The sequence below is a fragment of the Scyliorhinus torazame genome, chromosome 6, assembly GCF_047496885.1.
Source record: "Scyliorhinus torazame isolate Kashiwa2021f chromosome 6, sScyTor2.1, whole genome shotgun sequence".
Taxonomy (NCBI): domain Eukaryota; kingdom Metazoa; phylum Chordata; class Chondrichthyes; order Carcharhiniformes; family Scyliorhinidae; genus Scyliorhinus; species Scyliorhinus torazame.
The window spans coordinates 35,637,907-35,659,880 of record NC_092712.1 but is presented as its reverse complement, the minus strand read 5'-3'; the positions used below and the strand labels follow the sequence as shown (position 1 = coordinate 35,659,880).

Here is a 21,974-nt window from a genome sequence, read left to right as displayed (position 1 = left end):
TCCCATTTCTCCTTCAGTTCATCCACCATGGTCTCCCCCTCGTCCCTCAGTTCCCTGTATATATCCGACGCCCTACCATCCCCCACCCATGTCCCTGAGATCACTCTATCTTGAATCTCCTGCATCGGGAGCTGCGGGAATTCCCTCACCTGCTGCCTCGCAAAAGCCCTCAGTTGCATGTACCAAAATTCATTCCCTTGGGGCAACCCATATTTTTCCGTCAGCGCTCCCAGACTCGCAAACGTCCCGTCTACGAACAGATCTCTCAGTTGCACAACCCCAGCTCTCTGCCATGCTCCAAATCCCCCATCCATTCTCCCCGGGACAAATCTATGGTTATTTCTTATCGGGGACCGCACCGAGGCTCCCGTCCTTCCCCTATGTCGTCTCCACTGCCCCCAAATGTTTAGTATTGCCACCACCACTGGACTTGTGGTGTATTTCTTCGGGGAGAACGGCAACAGCGCCATCACCATTGCTTGTAGGCTGGTTCCCTTGCAGGACGCCATCTCCAATCTCTTCCACGCCGCTCCCTCCCCTTCTCCCATCCACTTACACACCATTGAGATATTGGCAGCCCAGTAGTATTCACTTAGGCTCGGTAGTGCCAGCCCCCCCCTATCCCTGCTACGCTGCAAGAACCCCCTCCTCACTCTCGGGGTCTTCCCGGCCCACACAAAACTCATGACACTTTTCTCAATTCTCTTGAAAAAAGCCTTCGTGACCATCACCAGAAGGCACTGAAACACAAAGAGGAATCTCGGGAGGACTACCATTTTGACCGCCTGCACCCTACCCACCAGTGACAGGGGCACCATGTCCCATCTCTTAAAATCCTCCTCCATCTGTTCCACCAATCTTGTTAAATTAAGCCTATGTAAGGTTCCTCAACTCCTGGCTATCTGAATCACCAAGTACCGGAAATCTCTTGTTACCTTCCTCAGCGGTAAGTCATCTATTCCCCTGCTCTGCTCCCCCGGATGCACCACAAACAACTCACTCTTACCCATATTCAATTTGTACCCCGAAAATTCCCCAAACTCCCTGAGTGTCTGCATTATCTCAGGCATCCCGTCCACTGGGTCCGCAAAATACAGCAATAAATCATCTGCATACAAAGATACCCGGTGTTCTTCTCCTCCCCTGAGTACTCCCCTCCACTTCCTGGAGCCCCTCAGTGCTATGGCCAGGGGCTCAATCGCCAATGCAAACAGTAACGGAGACAGGGGACACCCCTGCCTCGTCCCTCTATGAAGACGGAAGTAATCAGACCTCTGTTTGTTCGTGACCACGCTCGCCACCGGGGCCCTATACAGCAGCTGTACCCATCCGATATACCCGTCTCCAAAACCAAATCTCCTCAGCACCTCCCACAGATAATCCCACTCCACTCTGTCGAATGCTTTCTCGGCGTCCATCGCCACCACTATCTCCGCCTCCTCCTCTGGTGGGGGCATCATCATTACCCCTAGCAACCTCCGTATGTTCGTGTTCAGCTGTCTCCCCTTAACGAACCCAGTTTGATCCTCGTGGACCACTCCCGGGACACAGTCTTCTATCCTCGTCGCCATCACCTTGGCAAGGAGCTTAGCATCTACATTTAAAAGGGAAATGGGCCTGTAGGACCCACACTGCTGCGGGTCTTTTTCCTTCTTCAAAAGGAGCGATATCGTTGCCTCTGACATAGTCGGGGGCAGCTGTCCTTTCCCTAGCCTCATTAAAGGTTCTCGTCAAAAGCGGGGCCAGTAAGTCCATATACTTCCTATAAAATTCCACCGGGAATCCGTCCGATCCCGGGGCCTTCCCCGCCTGCATGCTCCCAATCCCTTTTACCACCTCCTCCATCTCAATCTGTGCTCCCAGTCCCACCCTCTCCTGCTCCTCCACCTTAGGGAATTCCAGCTGATCCAAAAAACACATCATTCCCTCCTTCCCTTCCGGGGGCTGAGCCTTATATAACCTCTCATAAAATGCCTTGAACACCCCGTTCACTCTCTCCGCTCCCCGTTCCATCTCTCCCTCCTCATCTCTCACCCCACCTATCTCCCTCGCTGCTCCCCTCTTCCTCAATTGGTGGGCCAGTAGCTGACTCGCCTTCTCTCCATACTCATACTGTACACCCTGTGCCCTCCTCCACTGTGCCTCTGCCTTACCCGTGGTCAGCAGGTCAAATTCCACATGTAGCCTTTGTCTTTCCCTGTACAGTCCCTCCTCCGGTGCCTCCGCATATTGCCTGTCCACCCTCAAAAGTTCTTTCAGCAATTGCTCCCTTTCTTTACCCTCTTGCTTCCCATTATGTGCCCTTATGGATATCAGTTCCCCTCTAACCACCGCCTTCAACGCCTCCCAGACCACTCCCACCTGAACCTCTCCATTGTCATTAAGCTCCAAGTACCTTTCGATGCACCCCCTCACCCTTAAACATACCCCCTCATCCGCCAATAAGCCCATATCCATTCTCCAGAGTGGGTGCTGTTCTTTTTCCTCTCCTACCTCCAGGTCTACCCAATGTGGAGCGTGGTCCGAAATGGCTATAGCCGTATATTCCGTCCCTGTCACCTTCGGAATCAGTGCCCTTCCCAAGACAAAAAAATCTATCCGTGAGTATACTTTGTGAAAATGGGAGAAAAATGAGATCTCCTTACTCCTAGGCTTAATAAATCTCCAGGGGTCTACCCCTCCCATCTGCTCCATGAAGTCCTTGAGCACCCTGGCCGCTGCCGGCCTCCTCCCGGTCCTGGACCTCGACCGGTCCAGTCCTGGATCAAGCACCGTATTGAAGTCTCCCCCCATTACCAACTTTCCTGCCTCCAGGTCCGGGATACGTCCCAACATACGCCTCATAAAATTTGCATCATCCCAGTTCGGGGCGTATACGTTCACCAGAACCACCGTCTCCCCTTGCAATCTGCCACTCACCATCACATATCTACCCCCACTATCCGCCACTATGGTCTTTGCCTCAAACAGTACCCGTTTCCCCACTAAGATAGCCACCCCCCTGTTCTTCGCATCTAAACCCGAATGAAACACCTGCCCCACCCATCCTTTACGTAGTCTGACCTGGTCTATCAGTTTCAGATGCGTCTCCTGTAACATAACCACATCTGCCTTTAATTTCTTTAGGTGTGCGAGTACCCGTGCCCTTTTAATCGGCCCGTTCAGCCCTCTCACGTTCCACGTGATCAGCCGGGTTGGGGGGCTCTTTACCGCCCCCCCCCCCCCTTGTCGGCTAGCCATCCCCTTTTTTAACCCAGCTCCTCACCCGGTTCCCACGTACCCGTGTATCCCCCCGACGGCGCCTTCCCGCCTCGACCACCCCATCCCATAACAGCTCCCCCTTCTCCTTAGCAGCAGCAACCCAGTTAACCCTCCCCCCTCTCCGCTAGATCCCCCTATAGCGTAGTTGCACCCCCCATGTTGCTCCCAGAAGTCAGCGAACTCTGGCTGACCTCGGCTTCCCCCCTTATCCTCGGCCACCACTGTGCGAGGCCCCCTCCTTCCTGCGTCCCTGTTCCCGCCATAATTACCATAGCGCGGGAACAAAGCCCGCGTTTCCCACTCGGCCCCGCCTCTAATGGCCGGCTCCCACATTTCCTCATACCCCCCCCCAACATGGGGGAGAGAGAAAAGCTACAGGATCGCAAGATTAACAAATTGAAAAATCATCCCCCCCCCTTTTTCCCTCGCCCCACATAATCACCCCACCACTTTGTCCCAAAAGTTCTTTCTCTCGCCAGACTATTCCAGCTTCTCGTCCACAATGAATGTCCACTCCTCTTCTGCCGTCTCAAAGTAGTGGTGTGTGACCCACAGTCTCGCCGGTTGCAACATTCCAAACTGGATCTTCTTTTTGTGAAGCACCGCCTTAGCCCGATTAAAACTTGCCCTCCTTCTCGCCACCTCCATACTCCAATCCTGGTATACGCGGATCACTGCGTTCTCCCACCTACAGCTCCGAGTTTTCTTCGCCCATCTGAGGACCGTCTCTCTGTCATTGTAGCGGAGAAACCTCACCACTATAGCTCGAGGTATTTCTCCAGCCTTCGGTCTTCGCGCCAGAACTCGATAAGCTCCCTCCACCTCCAAAGGGCCCGTCGAGGCCTCCGATCCCATTAGCGAGTGAAGCATCGTGCTCACATATGTCCCGACGTCCGCCCCTTCTGCGCCTTCGGGAAGACCCAGAACTCTTAAATTCTTCCTCCTCAAATTATTCTCCAGTACTTCCAGCCTTTCCACACACCTTTTGTGCTGTGCCTCGTGCGTCTCTGTCTTCACCACCAGGCCCTGTATTTCGTCTTCATTTTCAGCAGCCTTTGCCTTCACGACCCGAAGCTCCAGCTCTCGGGTCTTCTGCTCCTCCTTTAGCCCTTCAATCGCCTGTAATATCGGGGCCAACAGTTCCTTCTTCAACTCCTTTTTCAGCTCTTCCACACAGCGCCGCAGGAACTCTTGTTGCTCCGGGCCCCATAACAAACGGCCACCTTCCGACGCCATCTTGCTTTGAGCTTGCCTTCCTTGCCGCTGCTCCAGAGGATCCTCCGCAATCCGGCCGCTATCCTCTCCCTTATCCATGCGTGTCCGGGGGGATTCCCTTCTGGTTTACCGCACAGTGTTTTTGGCCGTTTAAATTGCCGTTGGGGCTCCTATTAAGAGCCCAAAAGTCCGTTCCAATGAGAGCTGCCGAAACGTGCGACTTAGCTGGTCATCGCCGCACCCGGAAGTCATCAAATGATCTTTAAACCAAGGACATTAAATATTCGACAGCAATGGAAAAGCAGGTTTTCTTGATGTCCTGGTCAATAATCTGCCCTATCCCGATCAACAACACAGAAATCCAAATCTACTTCATTTCTCAAACGATGCTGTATGGTGGCAACACATTTGTGGTTCAGCCACACCAGCAATAAGACAGTCCAAATTGTTGCAAGCCTGTTCCTGTTGCTTTCAGAGCAAGCAAAATACATTTAAATGAAAATGGAGCTCTCTGACATCTTACATCATTCTTACTTACAGACTTTGAAGCCCAGTTTCTCAGCGTATGCTCTTTTCGCCAGCATCTGTCCCTCTATCACTGCTCGGACCTCCACCTCTTTTGGAAACTTTGAAACCTACAACAGACAAGCAGACAAACACCAATACTGTAATTCATCTGGGTTTCCAGAGATAGAATAGAGAGAACTATGCGGGTATATAATAAAACATGAAAAATACATCACCCAAAAACCTCTCTTCTGGTCATGCCAGATTATGCAGGATTTTTGGTCTGTTACAAGAGATCAGGGCTAATAAACCTCAATACTTTTCTGTCGCCTTTCGCATTTCTTACTGGAAATCCTAATAGAATCTTGCTGAGACCTCATTTTGCTACTATTAAGTACCATACACCAATTCTCTAGCATCAATGAATCTATCCTTATCTGTATCTCTGGATTGGACAACACAACAGGATATTGCAGGCAGAGCAGATTAAGTGCTCTGTCAGGTTAACACGAATGTATATTTTTGTTGGTGTGGCTTCTCTTGGATGAGGTCATTGGGAATCTTTGACCTTGTTTTTGCAGCTGTCTTTATAGAGCTAGGGCTGGTTGGACCTGGCCTTGGGAGGCTGTCTTTTGCAATCTTTAAACATGTGTCTTCCCTCTTTCACCTTTCCATCTTCCCCCCCCTCTTGTCATATTAAATAACCAGAGGTGAATTTATTTTTTTCAGATTATTGGTGCCACTTATGAAATTAGCTGATGAAGTGACAAAGCCCAATGGTAAATAAAAACTATGGGCGCAATTCTCCCATCGGGAGACTAAGTCCCGACGCCGGAGTGAAAACCGGAGTGTTTCACTCCGGCGTCGGAGCCCGCTCCCAGCTCCCTATTCTCCCGGGGGGCTAGGTGCGGCGCCGCTTCATTTACGTGCGCCGGGCCTGGGCGCCGCGTAAATGATGCGACCGGTGCCGCGCAAATGACGTCACCCGCGCATGCGCAGTTGCCGTCCTCCCCCCGGCCGCCCCGCAAGAAGATGTCGGATGAATCTTGCGGGGCGGCGGAGGAAAGGAGGTCCTCCTTCAGAGAGGCCAGCCCGCTGATCGGTGGGCACCGATCGCGGGCCAGACCCCTTTTGAGGACCCTCCCGGTGAAGGAAACCACCCCCCTGTAAGGTTTCGGGCAATTCTCTGTAAGGTTTCGGGCAATTCGGCCCTTTTGGAAAAACTCAGAGACTGTAAACTGACTTTTCAGCCAAGATAACAGAACCAGTTTTCCCAGCAGGCTTGGCCCGCTGAGCTGAGTAGGGACATAAGTACATAAATATTTACAAACACCCCCCTAGGAGCTACAAGGAAGAAGGAGCCAGACAACAAGATAACATCAAGACACAGACAAAGGGGCACGGGAATACACAGGAGGCTTGCATGCAAGCAGGACAATGGGATGGTCATAGCCCCATGCAAATGTAAATGACCTGGCCTCCACCAGAGCAGAATCCAATTAACACCCCATCAACATAGCGAGGTGAGAATAGCAGCCATCTCCGGAGCAGCTGGAAGACACTGAAATTCTCCACAGAAGAGCCTAACCTCGTTAAACTAGAAATCAGACTGTCTGAGTCCAGCATATTGCGCTGGAAAAGCCCCTAGAAAATCAGCGGTAGAGAAAAACCAAGTTGGAGGCGGACCTGGGGGAGGTACTCCAATCTTGACAGGAGCTACCGGCAGAAACTCACTGGGAGGAGGGGGGCGGAGCCAGCGCCAAATTCAAATCGCGCAGGTCTGAAAAAAACCAAGTTGGAGGCGGACCTGGGGGAGGTACTCCAAGCTTGACAGAAGCTGCCGGCAGAAAAACCAAGTTGGAGGCGGACCTGGGGGAGGTACTCCAAGCTTGACAGAAGCTGCCGGCAGAAACTCACTGAAAGAAGGGGGCGGAGCCAGCGCCAAATTCAAATCGCGCAGGTCTGCCTAGCTGGAAGAAGCGGACCTGCAAGGAATACCCGGAAACATACAGCTCTGACCGGCTCAAAGGGGGCGGGACCAGCGGGAACTTTAAAACTTACCTTTTTCAATGCAAAAGGGGCTGGCCGATCACAGAACAAAGCCAGGTAAAGCAATATAAAAGGGGCTGTGTTTTCAATTGAGGGCTCTTCGTTCTTGGCTCGACCTCTGCACCCCTGACTTGACCTCTGCAGCCTGTGACCGTAAGTACTCTGCAGCAGCTTGCGAAACTCCCTTGACTTTAATAGTGGTTGAGGCTTTGGGGAAGGGAACTTGTTTTTTGTGCCTTGTGATATTGCTAAAACCTGTGTAAGCATAAGAATTTTCGTTGTGTCCGCTATATTACTTTTGAATAGACATAGTGTATTTTAGAGCATAAGATTTTATTGTGTTTCTTCTGTTGATGATTTTGACCTGGGTTTTACAATAAACCTTGATTTGATGATAATTGGAGTCGTTTAAATTCTTCAAGCCTTCACCAGCGATCTCTGACCAAGTCATTGTTAAAATACTCCTCACCTTAATTCCGGGTTCAAGAATCGAGGGTCATCTTGAGCGATTCACTCAGGACAGACTGCTGGTTAGGAAATAAACAGCAGTGTCCTATTCTCTCTCTTGGGAAAGCTACTCTAGTGGAGTAGGAACCGGGTGGGTGTTGCCCCACCGGCAAGAGAGAGAATCACCTGGGTATTGGTAGGGGTCTGGAGATCTGTGTGATATAAGTCTCAGGCTGTCGGTTAGGAATAAACGGCAGGCTTGAGTCAGTGCTCTCTTCAGTGGAAGTGTCCCAGTGCGACATCCCCTGGCCTCTGAAGTTTCAGTGCCAGCTGGAGAGAGACACACACAGATATTCAAACCCCAGATATCGGCCCAGTAGTGGAGTAGCGGAGATGGCACCCTCTACACCCCCCAGCGTTCCCGCGCTGTTCCCGCCGACAGCGACCAGGTGTGGATGGCGCCGGCGGGAACCTGTCGTGTTGGGCAGGCAGCTCGGCCCATCTGGCCCTGAGAATCGCCGCTCGCCCGTTACCAATGGCAGGCGACGATTCTGCCAGCGGCCAGCCGTGATTCTCGCCGTGCCGGTTTGGGGGGGGGGGGGGGTAGGAGAATCGCATGTGGGTGTCAGGGCGGGACTCGCGCAGCGCCCGGGCGATTCTCCCACCCGGCGTGGGGTGGGGGGGAGAATTCTGCCCAAAGACTATGGGGAATACTCAGTGCACAGAGTCACACTTTGGATTTCTTTATTTATACAATGTATTTTCTCGGTTCTGACATAAATAGCTTGTATTATTTCCTCTTTTTAGATATAATATTTGCTGCCAACAGCGCATTAAACAGTAGGGAGTCCTAAGAACCAGAACAGATCATTCTTACTCTGTGTACTAGCTACTGAATTGTAGGTGCCCGTTGTGGCTCAGTTGATAGCACTCTGGCCTTTGTTAGAAAGTCGTGGATTCAAGTTCCTCTCCAGGACTCGACCACTAAAAATACAAGACTGACATATTTAAACACCTGTCCAACACACTCATATTACTCTCTCCAGCCCACCACCCGTCAGCAGACTGTGACAGATGTTGCCCAGCCAGAAGCAGGAGGCTACCAGCCTGAAGGCAGCATCCCAGTTCAGCCACCAGACCCTTGACGTCTTGACGTGTAGAGTCCAGGCGCAGAGGCATGTCCTCTACCCAGTATTGGCTCCAGGGAGCACCTGAATGTTACGCCGCCGACCTGGGAGGCAGTCGTTCAGGAGTTCAGCAGGGCTGCCAATTGTGCCCAAAGTGTCACACAGTGCAGCAAAAGGATGAATGAGTTATCTCTCAACTCATGAGGTGGTGGGAGTGTGCAACTCGCTGCCTGAAAGGATGGTGGAGGCAGAGACCCTCATATTATTTCAGAAATATTTAGATGTGCACTTGCATATAAGGCATACAAGGCTATGGGCCAAGTGCTGGGAAATGGGATTAGAATGGTTAGGTGGTTGTTTTTGACCGGCGCAGACTCGATGGGCCGAATGGCCTTTTCTGTGCTGTTTGACTCTATTACTAACTCCCTCTAGTATTAAAATCCTCTAGTATCAAAACTCTGATAGTCACATACTCACACAGCTACTCCCGCACGCATCCATTAGCCGGGACACATCTCAACACTCATTCTCTCATAGAGGTTTTCACATCACCACCATCTCACCTGTCATTTTACTCCACCCTCCATCCTCTGGCCCTTCTGGGGAGGGCACGCCCACACACAGGGAACATCTATCTCACCCAACTCTGGTCTATTCCTTCTGATCATATGTCTTTCTTCAGTCTTCATGCAGGCCAAGCTGACACACAACAAGTGGGTGAGCCCAGACCGGGTGAGAGACGGCAGATATCGTCTCCCACCGAATTTGAGGAGACTGCATCTGAGCTGGGAAGGACAGGGATCGCTCGTATACTCAAGGGGAGATTGGCCTCTCCTAACAACCTAATATGGATCACAGCTCCATCAGTTTATCAAGCCTGACAATCAAAGTCAAATGTACTCTGAAATAACTTAACTTATCCATTAAAACTCGATTTTCTTTTGTCTAGGCACCAGAAGATTGAGGCTAGCCAGGCAGTCCGAGCATGTGTCTGCGTGGGTTTCTTCCGGGTGCTCCGGTTTCCTCCCAGAATCCAAAGATGTGCAGGTTAGATGGAATGGCCATGCTAAATTGCCCCTTAGTGTCTAAAGATGTGCAGGTTAGGTGGGGTTATGTGGTTATGGAGATAGGGCAGGGGAGTGGCCCTAGGTAGAGTGCTCTTTAGATGTTCGGTGCAGGCCAAAAGCCATTTATTTTCATAAGACTAGGAATGGACATTAAACAGTGTAAAGCACCAGTAAGAAGTCTTACAACACCAGGTTAAAGTCCAACAGGTTTGTTTCGAATCACTAGCTTTCGGAGCGCAGCTCCTTCCTCAGGCGAATGAGGTGAATCATGAGGAAGGAGCTGTGCTCCGAAAGCTAGTGATTCGAAACAAACCTACTGGACTTTAACCTGGTGCTGTAAGACCTCTTACTGTGCTTACCTCAGTCCAACGCCAGAATCTCCACATCAGTAAAAAGCAATGAATCATACATTACTATTGATACGTAAAATTACAAATATGACACTCACACTTTCTCTAAACCGACCTCTGAATTTAAAACCACTACTTGTGCTGTGGAACATATCAACTTTGGAACTGATCAGCCACCCTGCTGGATCGTCCAAAAAAATCAGAGTTCTACTCTGGTGAGCAATTGTAGACCAGTTAACAACTAAACACATGAAGCCACATATAGTGTTACAATCACTATTCCTTCTCAAAGACCTCTGATGTATTTCTCAAACAACCCCATTAAATTCAAGCTGAGATGATTCTTTGACCAATGCTGGTGTGAATATCCAGCTCACAATTCATATTTTAGAATATAACTTTTAGATTTAGGAATTGAAGTTTTAACTGCTAAGTAAACGGGAGCATCTGATTGAAAGACTGAAGCAACGCTGAAGTGAATCCAATTCAAACAAACTTGGGAGTTAATTACACTTCAACGGTAATATATGTTTATCTTCAAGGTCAGAGCTAACAGCGTGAAAACCATAAACAATCGGGGTGTCTTCTATTTTAGTACAATAGAGCCAGGATACCTGCCCTTACTTAAATTATACATGTAGTTCCCAGATCAAAATAAGATAAACCCAGGTTGCTAACAAGAGTTCCTTAATGGGATGAGGGCATCACAAAACTCCATTCGAGTTGGAAATTATTAACATGGTGGTGAAGGTAAAATAACTTGTTAAACTGATGCTCTTTGGTCTTGCTTGTTTAATTTCTTTTCATATACAATAAAGTTGTTTTAGTTTAAAAACACGAAATCTTGTCACGAAGATTTGTCAGTTACTTGCAGTGTGTTTGGATTTCTTCTTTAAATGTTAACTGTCTCTAATAAGGTTGTAACACAAGACAATTTAGCACCACTTCTTCACACTTGGGTTACCCACAGAAATTTGATCTGGCCACCTTTGCAATTAAATGAGAGCAGGAAACAATGGATGACTATATCTCTCCTAAATACATTACATCCCTAGCTATCCATGTAAGTCTGCATTTCACGCAATAATACTGGGGAGGGATTCTCCTCTCCAAGCAGCTAAAATCGGGAATCACAATCGAGCGGACCATCCTGTGTCAGCACAACAATGGGATCGGCGTCAGGCGGCGGATCCATTCCCAGTCTCTAGTCCCTCCAGCCATAGTGAAGCTTCCTGCCTCACATCGACAGGAATATGTAAAAAGCTCTTAGGCATTCATTTGAATGTAATTAACTGGCTGGAAGTGCAGCCCTGGTGTGATGGACCCCGAGGGAGGTCAAAGAGTTAGTCCATTGTTTATGTGCCCATCTACCGCCACCAGGCCGCAGAGGGAGGGTCTCCCAAGGGTCCTGGGGTTTGGCTAGGCTTGAGGTAAAGGGTTTTACTCCGTACTCTCCCCCAGGATGGGACCCTGGTGGCTGGACAGCCCATTCTGGCCCTGGGCAACCTGAACATAGAACATAGACATAGAACATACAGTGCAGAAGGAGGCCATTCGGCACATCGAGTCTGCACCAACCCACTTAAGCCCTCACTTCCACCCTATCCCCATAATCCAATAACCCCATCTAACCCTTTTGGACATTATGGGCAATTTATCATGGCCAATCCACCTAACCTGCACACCTATGGACTGTGGGAGGAAACCGGAGCACCCGGAGGAAACCCACGCAGGCACGGGGAGAACGTGCAGACTCAGCACAGACAGTGACCCAGCGGGGAATCGAACCTGGGACCCTGGCACTGTGAAGCCACAGTGCTAGCCACTTGTGCTACCGTGCTGAAGATCACACTTGGCAAGGTGACCTCAGGCAGCCCTCTGTTCAAAATCATCATCCTTGTCTGTGAACTGTTTAAACTCTGACGAGGCCTTCTCATTTTGAACTTCTCTGCTTGACAGCTGATCAACAGATCAGAAAGTTCATTGAAGAGTCAAGCCAAGAAGATTTTCCCTTCGCTCATATCTGCTCCCTCAGCCCTAGGAATTTAAATCTGCTGCTTTTTGAAGTGTCTCAGTCTTCCCAGAAAGTCCGCAACACTTGAAAGCTTTGAATCATCTGGGATCCTTTGAAATGCTTTGCATTCATTCAATATCACAGTGCAGTACCTCTAACCAGCCTCTGATTGACAGCTTAATGGTTTAAACACAGCAGGCAGGGATTTGTTTATTTAACTTTCCCTTCATGCCTGAATGCATTAGAAATACTCTCCATTGATCCTAACTGTAATGTTTATAAGCATCCTTGGTCTGATTGACAGCTACTGGCCACTACAAAAATCCTAAGTGCTTTCACTTCATCTTTTCAAACCGCAGAAAGAACTTAGCCTTAGCCTCAATAACGCGCCAGGATAGGGTGTCACTGCCAGGGTGCCGGGAGCAGTGCAGCATTGGCAATGCGAGGGGGCAGGGCCTGAAGGGGGGGGTTGGGTCACCCTCATGAGTGCGTGGCGTTGGGGGGGAAGGGTGTGATGTTCATCTCGTGGTGGGGAGAGGATGGCCCTCCTCGATGAAAGGGGGGGTGCTCCCCTTGTCAGCAGGGGGATCAACATTTGAATTGTAGGTGGGGGGGGTGGGGATGTCTATGGATGCTGGGATTGGGGCGGCCATTCAAAATGGCGGCCCGAGATCAATAAATGCAGGGAGACCGTCATGTTAGCTGCAATGGATAATTTAGCATAATAAAAGTACGTGAATACTACCTTGGCAACGCTCCTCGCACCAGTGGGACACAGTCCCAATTCTTCGCTAGCCGGAGCAATTAGTTTTGAAACCGAAGAATCACGGCCATTGGATGGATAGCTTAACTTTGACAATAGGAAGGATGCTTGCAATTAAATGTGATACTTCTAATGAATTAATTAACACCTCAGGAAGCACATAGGAGCACACTTTTTTTTTTGCAGCTCCGACAGCCAATCAGCCTGGACTCTCAACCAACAAGCTTTATCATTGAGAAATAGTGTGTGTGACTTTTCGTACTTCTTGCATGCTATTTCCAACAGTACACAGTACAAGTTAAGCATCCAAAACAGGTGAAAATCCATTTTGTCACACTTACTTTGCAGTTCTTAGCGTTGAATCGATGAATGCCTACTACAGCAGGGGTAATCTCCATCACATCAAAATAAAACCCTTAAAAAACAGAAAGACAGTACAAATAATAAGAAAAAAGCCTTCAACTAAAACTCAATCATTTAATATTGATTCGGGAGATATGTGGGAATCATGCACTGGGCTTCCCTAAAGTGCTACTTCTCTCTGATGCTTCACCCTAATGGTTTTCTCCTGCCTCAAATATACTTCAGTGTCAGGAAGAAATCTGTATAATTCTGGTGAACTGTGTTGGAAAAATCATTTCTTTCAAAACTATGTATTTTTTAAAATACGGAAAGACATTGTATCACCTGGACACTTGGATGGTGACCTGGAGTTTTTTTTAAAAGGGTCACAAGTTCACTGGGAGCAACCCTGCCTTTTCCCACAAAATCACCTGACTAGCACGGTACCAGAGGGTGAAGAGCTGTTTGTCTGTTGTGAACAGCAATCACGTTAATTGATGGGGGGAAACCGGCAAAGGCTAGTGATTTACTAGAAATCACATGGCAGAGATGAGCTTTACGTTTTGGACCTGTGGTTTTTTTCAAATTTGTGTGTTTTGGGGAATAAGGGGAGAAGGAAGGCTGGTCTAACTCGCTTTCTTACTGCCTTGCCCCAATTCCGTGTATGATTATCAACCTGCTGCCAGAGAATCCTTCTCAGAGTAAAACGTGTCTGCATTTGGCAACCTGAAAACCTGAGATTAGAAGAATTCATCTAGCTCTATATTCTCTTACTTGCTGAAGCTGAGTTGTTGAGAACCTCCTGACATCTACCGGGTCTTCACACAAGGGAGCTCCAGATCAACAGCATCAAAACCCTGTAAACTTTATCCTTTATATTATAAAGCCTAACATCCAAAGCTCATTTCTGCAGAAACCCAATCTGTTTGTCCTTTGGTTGTTTGTGTGTGCATGCTGGAGTATTTTTCAAAGGGATAGGTAGTTATGTTTCCAGAATGTGTTAACTAGCTTATGCGACTTATGTTTAAAAATAAATTTTGTTTTACAAGAAATCAATCATTCTGAGTTTATCGAGAGAAGCCTGATTAAAGTCTCTTTTATTCTGCATCTAACAACAGCAAAGGTTAATAGTTGGCCATTTTGGTGAGTGAATTATACATTTTAACTCATGGTACAATCTGCAGAGTAGATGGGCAGGATATACTGTGGATTCCTCCCATACCAGTCGTAACAATTGGAATCTTATTTTGAAATTAATCCATTCTTTTAAATAGATATTAATCCAGTCTCCCCGTGTCTGCGTCTCACCTCCACAATCCAAAATGTGCAGGATAGGTGGATTGGCCACGCTAATTTGCCCCTTAATTAAATTTTTTAAAGATTTATTTTAAAATATATTAATCCAGTACAACTGTAGGACAACTTAAATAAATGGAAGAAACAATTTATTTAATTACGGAACAAATGTTTTCTGCCTTTTCTTCCTTCTACTTTGCACATTGTGATGTTTACCTATCCCAACTCATCATTACTCCTCTGCCTTCCTACTCCGTTGCTGCATCCTTGTCGCAAGTCCCGCTTGCATACACCTATAGTTAACCGGTGTCTCTCTCAACATTTTCCAACGGTCCATTGAATTTACACATTATTGCCTCCTTTTGAACAGCAAACCCAACGGCCCCATCTTCTCTGCTCATCAACATTCCCACTTCCCGCCTAGTCGTCCCATGGGGGGGGGGGGGTTAATTTTGTCAACGTCCTTGCTGTCACAGTCACCTCTCCCACCACTGTCTCCTGAAATTATGTTAGCAGACCAAACACAGCATCGCCTCTGATTTTACTCCAGAATGTCTATTGCTCACAAACAGCATTCTGGCCTTCCATGACTTTTTCATAGGACAATTTAACTAACCTTGTGATTTTGAGTAAAACTTGCATAACAGGTAGTTACACTTTCCCCTCACATCTTTGGCCCTGTGGAAGACTCCTGCTGAAGATGATAGCTCGAGTCTCCAAAAATTATAAACAGTCTCTCATAGTTCATGAAAGCCCTGTGCACATTTTCCTGTTTACCTAAATTTCCATTATTCCCAGGACAAGTGGCTTTCAATGCTTTTGCAAATTCATCCCATGAACCAGAAGCGCTCTCATCACAAATCTTCTCTCTTGTCAAGGAGCCATTCTTAAAACTAGAGATAAGGCAACGAGTTAGATGAGGGCACAAATAATATTTACTTCACGTTAAAATTTACTTCTCTGGCACGGCAGTTTGTTTAAAACATTTCTCATTTTCTTATAGATTCCTGTACTATTGATCAAATCCTCAAAATGTCATATTATAAACACAGGATAATCTTTGTCTCCGCCCTCTGCGCAACACTGCAACAATGTGAACCTTATTGAAGAAAACGTCACATGCAAACTCACACACATCATGAATAATGACAGAAAATACAGCAGAATCACATCTATACAGGCTGAACATGTACATTTATGGGGATTGGGTGCACAACAACAGAGAAATCCAAGTAAATATATCCCCTCCAGCTTTAATGGCATGCAGAATGGAGAAAAATAGTGATTCATAAAAACATTGCACCCAATAATCTAGCACCAACACAGAAATGCAGATGCCTTACTCTTGTGGATTACAAATGATGGGAGGTTGCCTATAATTTGAGACAACATCCTTGGGGAAAAGGGTCATTTTTTCTTTTTTTATGATTATAATAGTTTTTAGTCTCATTTAAGTTATTAGAAGAACTTTGCATCAATGTTGCGGAGGATTGGTCTTCTTGAAATTACAATGCCTTAATTGGGTCACTGTCTGTGTGGAGTCTGCACGTTTTCCTCGTGTCTGCGTGGGTTTCCTCCGGGTGCTCCGGTTTCTTCCCACAGCCCAAAGATGTGCAGGTTAGGTGGATTGGCCATTTTAAGTTGCCCTTAGTGTCCAAAAAGATTAGGTAGGGTTACTGGGTTACGGGATAGGGTGGAGGCGTGAGCTTAAGTAGGGTGATCTAACCAAGAGCCGGTGCAGAACCGATGGGCTGAATTACCTCCTTCTGCACTGTAAATTCTATGATTAATGTCTTTGATTAATTACTATAATTTTTTGAGCACAATGTGGGTTCAAGAGTGTGCCTGATTAAAGTGAGTGTGTGGAAACATACAGGAATGATTTGCAACATTACTGTCCCATGATTCTACAGTCATCATTTTGCTCATTGAAACCCAGCATTCGCTAATGTTAATCAAATACACAACCTAGCCCACTGCCCAAGCTAACTGTGGAAGTAAACAGCCGGCAACTTAGACAGGGTGGGGGACAAAAAGGATAAAACAAACATTAATTTCCCCTTTTTCTATTTTAGAAACTATCTTTACCATATGAGTGCCATGTAGGCATTGCTATCAACAGGGTTACAGAAGATATGTCCCTCTAAGGTGGGTTTTGGGTCCTGAATCCAGAGAAAGGCAGTATCACTCGTCCCAAGGCTTACCTGAAAAATTCAATAAAAAGCCTCATTGATACAACTGGAAATCCAAGACGAAGGAAGGTGCTTGACTATTCATGTTTTTGGAGTATAATCAAAAGAAATTGAACACTACATATTCTAATTAACTTAAAATCAATTTGATGCAAATAAGTTATGGCCTGCAAATTAATAATAATCGTTATTATTGTCACAAGTAGGCTATCACAAGTACATTAACACTGCAATGAAGTTACTGTGAAAATCCCCTAGTCGCCACACTCCGGCGCCTGTTCAGGTACACAGAGGGTGAATTCAGAATGTCCAAGTCGTCTAACTGCACATCTTTCAGGACTTGTGGGAGGAAACCGGAGCAGTCACAGAGAAAACTTGCAGACTCCGCACAGACAGTGACCCAAGCCGGAAATCAAAACAGGGTCCCTGGCGCTGTGAAGCAACAGTGCTAACCACTGTGCTACCATGCCCTTCAGAGATCCAGAGTCCTCGCCCATCTCAAGTATCTGAAGGTGCCCTCCGGTTCTTGACACGCCTGTGTCTGTCTGTGGCCTGTGTGTGTGTAAGCGAGGCAGAAAAATCTCAGTGCAAATGTCTTCGGTACCAGCGAGCTGCCACCTTCTGGTCCTAGCCTCATTGGCTGAGACACCCGGTTACTGGGATCATGCTATGCTCAGTTTGGTAGACCTTGTTGTGTTCTCTTATTTCTTGTGTTACGGAGTGACTGGCTTGTTGAAGTGAGCTTTCTGTGGGGATGGGGGTGGGGTGAATAATGTCTCTAATACCATCATTTTAAAAAAAAAATTTTTAAGTATCTGAAGGTGGATGTAGCCTTCCTACAGGAGACACACCTAAGAGAGAGGGACCGACTGCGGGTAAGGACTGCTGGGTGGGACAAACATTTCATTCATGTTTCAACACCAGGACAAGGGGGTTTGGCCATTCTAATCAACAGGACTATATCATCCACGGCGACGAGCATGGTCACAAATCCAGGGGAGGGGGACAATACATGATGGTCAGCGAGACCCTGGAAGGGGCCAAGGTAGTCTTGGTAAATATATATGCCCCAAACTGGGACAACGCAGAATTCATCAAGAAAACGATGGCCGAAATCCTGGAGCTGGACACCAACCGACCTATCATGGGGGAGAGCTTAACTGTGTACAGGACCCGACATTGGACAGATCCAACCTGAAGACAGGTAATGTATCACATGTGGCACGAGAATTGAACACCTTTATGGAGCAGATAGGGGGCTATAGTCCGTGGAGATTCAATCACCCGAGAGAAAAATAATTATTTTTCTTCTCCCATGTGCACAAGGCCTATTCACATATAAACCTCTTTGTAGGGAAAAGGGTGCTTCCAGGGGTAACAAAGGCAGAATACTCCGCGATTATATACTCCGACTACACATGGAGCTTCTGGCCTGGTAGAAAAAAAATAGCTGCAGATGGAATTTGACCTGCTCTCCACGCAGAAGGCAGTCCATCAGCTCCGCCAGGCCCAGGGGACCTTCTGCGAACATGGAGACAAGGCCAGCCACATGCTGGCACACCAGTTGGGAGACAGGCAGCTGCGAAAGAGTTAGCACAAGTTAGGGGTATAAATGGTAGGATGGTAGCGGACCCAGACGAGGTTAACGAGGTCTTTACAAACTTTTACCGAGGATAATATACCTCCGAATGCCCGGATTTGGGGGACTCGGGGATGGTTCCTCGACAGACTGGATATACCGGGGGGAGGGGAGGACGGAAAACAAGGGCAGGAAGCACCACTCGGGCTGAAAATTCTGCAGAGTCACTCACCTTCTGACTCTCCAAAGTAAGCCCATCATCTGCAAGGTGTGATGGAATACTCTTCACTTGCCTGGACGGGTGCAGCTCCAACAACACTCAAGAAACTCATCACCACCCAAGACAAAGCAGCCCTCTTGGTTGCCATTTCTCCCACCACAATAAATATTCACCACCTACGCACACTGTAAGCAGTGCGTACCATCTACAAGATGCACTGCAGGAGCTCACCAAGGCTCCTTCAACAGCACCTTTCATTCTACAATCTCTACCACTTTCAGGACAAGGGCAGCGGATGCATGGGAACAATCTCACCTGCAGGTTCCCCTATAGGCCACATACCATCCTGAATTGTAAATATATCGGCGTTCGTTCACAGTTGCTGGCTCACAATCCTGGAACTCCCTCCCTAACAGCACTGTGGGTGTACCTACAACACGTGGACTGCAGCAGTTCAAGGTGGCTCACCATCACGAATAAGCCAACGTCGCTCACATCCCATGAACAAATAAAATAAAACTTGGAGAATAGAAGGGAATTGTTAAAAACAGCTAACTTTTCTTTCTTGTAACTTGAATGTAGGGTTTGGTTTAGCACAGCGGGCTAAACAGCTGGCTTGTAATGCAGAACAAGGCAGCAGCGCGGGTTCAATTCCTGTACCAACCTCCCCGAATAGGCGTCGGAATGTGGTGACTCGGGGCTTTTCACAGTAACTTCATTGAAGTCTACTTGTGACAAATAAGCGATTATAATATAATTATTGTCACAAGTAGGCTTCAATGAAGTTGCCACATTCCGGCACCTGTTCAGGGAGGCTGGTACAGGAATTGAACCCGCGCCACTGACTTTGTTCTGCATTACAAGCAAGCTGTTTAGCCCACTGTGCTAAACCAGCCCCTATCATCATTATCATGTTCATTATCGAACAAACATGTGCAAGCTCCTCAACAATAAGAATATACTCACTGCTATATCTCCCTGCTGAAGTTGCATTCCTGCCAGTGATGCTGTAAGATGAAGAGATTGTACATATTTAACATAATCAACATCTAAATTAACTGTATTAATATCTGAATCTGCATTCTATCTCAGAAGAGTTAACTTAACTCATGCTCACTGTCCAATAACTGACAGAATGTATGGACCTAGATTTTATTTTTAATGAAGTATCCCTAAAATTAGCATATACATATAATTTCAAAATGTGAAAAAGTCTTCACAATAATAGAAGCAATTCGCATTGAAGCTGGAAGAATTAAAAAATGAAACCATTTCATTGCTAAATGGGAAAAAACTGCAAGTGCGGAATTAAAAAGCTACTGGAAATACACAACAGGTTAGTCGCCATACGGGAAGGAAAAAGACAAGTTAATTTTTTTCCAACGTCTCTTCTTCGGCAATCATTCGCTAACGAGTGTGATTGTCCACCTAAGCAACTCCATGTTGCTGGTCATGGGTTCTGTGGGTCCTCGCGTAGCTGATGAGCCCGGTCCTAGAGTCGCATCTTCAGGGAGGTGGGAGGCAGGAGTTTCCGGGAGGTGGGATCGGTCCTTGGACTAGATCACTGGTCTTTCTTTTCAGGCTCCTTTGTCGGGCCTCCTCTTTCTGTCCAGTGTCCTTGAATAATTGGATCCCTTCAATCAAGAGGTTCCTCCAAGTGGGTCTCTTCTGAGGAAGGATCTTCCAGACGTTGATCTCGATGCTGCATTTCTTGTGCTGAGCCTTCAAGGGTGTCTTTGAAGCGCTTGCTTTTTAAAAAAATATATTTTATTCCAAACTCAAACAAGGTTAGTTTACAAAAACCACTCGCAACCACAAGTTTTTTTTAAATAAACATTTTATTGAATTATCAAATATAAACAGTAATATGCATATAGCCAACAAATATACACACAATATAACTTTCATAAACAACCAAATAAAATAAAAATCAAACAACCTTTACAAAAGTAAGAAGGCAGTTAAAGAGTGCAATGGAAAAGGAACCCCTAATTTACCCCCATTAACTCACCCCCCTTTACCCTCTAACGTGTCCCTATCCTTAAAGAAAGAAATGAATGGCTGCCATCTCTGGTAGAACCTTCCCAACAAGCCTCTGATGGTATACTTGACTTTCTCCAGATGCAAGACTGATATCAAATCTTCTACCCAGGCAGGTGCCTTGGGTGGCGAGGGAGATCTCCAGTTGAGTAATATTCGCCTTCTGGCTATTAAGGAAGCGAAGGCAAGAACATCACCTTCACTCCCCGGTAGAAAGACAGGGAGTCCAAAACACCAAATATTGCAACTAGTGGGCAAGGTTCTAGGTTTACCTGCAATATTGTGTCGAAAAAGGAGGCCCAGTATCCAGTAAGCTTAGGACAAGACCAAAATGCATGTGTGGATTAGATTGGATTTTGTTTATTGTCACGTGTACCGAGGTACAGTGAAAAGTATTTTTCTGCGAGCAGCTCAACAGATCATGAAGTACACCTGGAAATTCGTGACTGATGCAACGCTTTGTTCGTGGTGATCAATTCAAATTAAAATTGCAAGTTTTCTCTGTGCATCAGTAATTCCGGCATTGGGACAGAAGAAAATTGACAGTCAACCTCCAAGATGGAGTCCACCAGCCTTTGTCGTTCCTCTCTCTTCTTTTTCACAATGTGAGCTTATATGAGATAATCTCCTTCCTTACGACGGCCTTTCGGGTTTCCCATAGTATTGATGGAGAAATTTACTTTGTTTTGGTGAGCTTGATAAGCAGTGAGCTTGTTGTAGCAGCAGACAATCGCTCACACATTTTGTCATCAAACAGTAATCAAAGCAAAATTCAATAAAATGGTCCAAGGTGACAATTGCCGAGTACCCAGCTGTTTTCACTGAGGGGAGGAGGGATTTGTCAACAACAAAGAAATCAAATCAATCAGCAAAATCCTTCGTCGAGTAATCACAGGCCAGCACATCGACCCCCTTCCTCTCCTGTAGCCCCAGCAGCTCAGAGACTCCAATAATCGCCACCAAGGATACTTCTAACCCCAGAGTCTTGAACACCACTTCCCAAAACCCCCCAGTTTCAAACACCCCCAGAACATATGGGAGTGGTTCACTGGACCCCACCCGCACTTCTCAGAGATCCTCTACCCCAGGGACAAAACGCTCATCCGGGTCCATGTCATGTGTACCCTGGGCACCACTAAGAATTGAATGAGGTTCATCCTCGCACATGCACACTGGGGCTGTTTAGCACAGGACTAAATCGCTGGCTTAAAGCAGACCAAGGCAGGCCAGCAGCACGGTTCAATTCCCGTACCAGCCTCCCCGAACAGGCGCCGGAATGTGGCGACTAGGGGCTTTTCACAGTAACTTCATTTGAAGCCTACTTGTGACAATAAGCGATTTTCATTCATTTCAATTCATAAAGTCGAACTGACCCGACTCAATACCTCACTCCATATCCTCCATCTTTCCCAACCACCCATTAGCACACTGGGCTAAATCGCTGGCTTTTAAGGCAGGCCAGCAGCACGGTTCAATTCCCGTACCAGCCTCCCCGAACAGGCGCT

The 21,974-nt window shown here is 47.1% G+C and overlaps 1 protein-coding gene and 1 non-coding gene across 2 annotated transcripts in view; one reads left to right on the top strand and one right to left on the bottom strand.

Moving 5' to 3' along the window:
- The window catches only part of xylb (xylulokinase homolog (H. influenzae)), a 305,630-nt gene that overhangs the window by 224,693 nt on the left and 58,963 nt on the right, over positions 1-21,974 (bottom strand). The window contains exons 11-15 of the mRNA XM_072508129.1: positions 19,396-19,436; positions 16,527-16,642; positions 15,216-15,331; positions 13,142-13,215; positions 5,015-5,111 (exon numbers count right to left, since the gene is read on the bottom strand). Of these exons, the coding sequence (XP_072364230.1) occupies positions 5,015-5,111; positions 13,142-13,215; positions 15,216-15,331; positions 16,527-16,642; positions 19,396-19,436 (444 nt within the window). The remainder of the gene's footprint in view (positions 1-5,014; positions 5,112-13,141; positions 13,216-15,215; positions 15,332-16,526; positions 16,643-19,395; positions 19,437-21,974) is intronic.
- Positions 17,147-17,281, top strand: LOC140425919 (small nucleolar RNA SNORA57). The gene has a single exon (XR_011948072.1). It is a non-coding gene; the product is annotated as a small nucleolar RNA SNORA57 (small nucleolar RNA).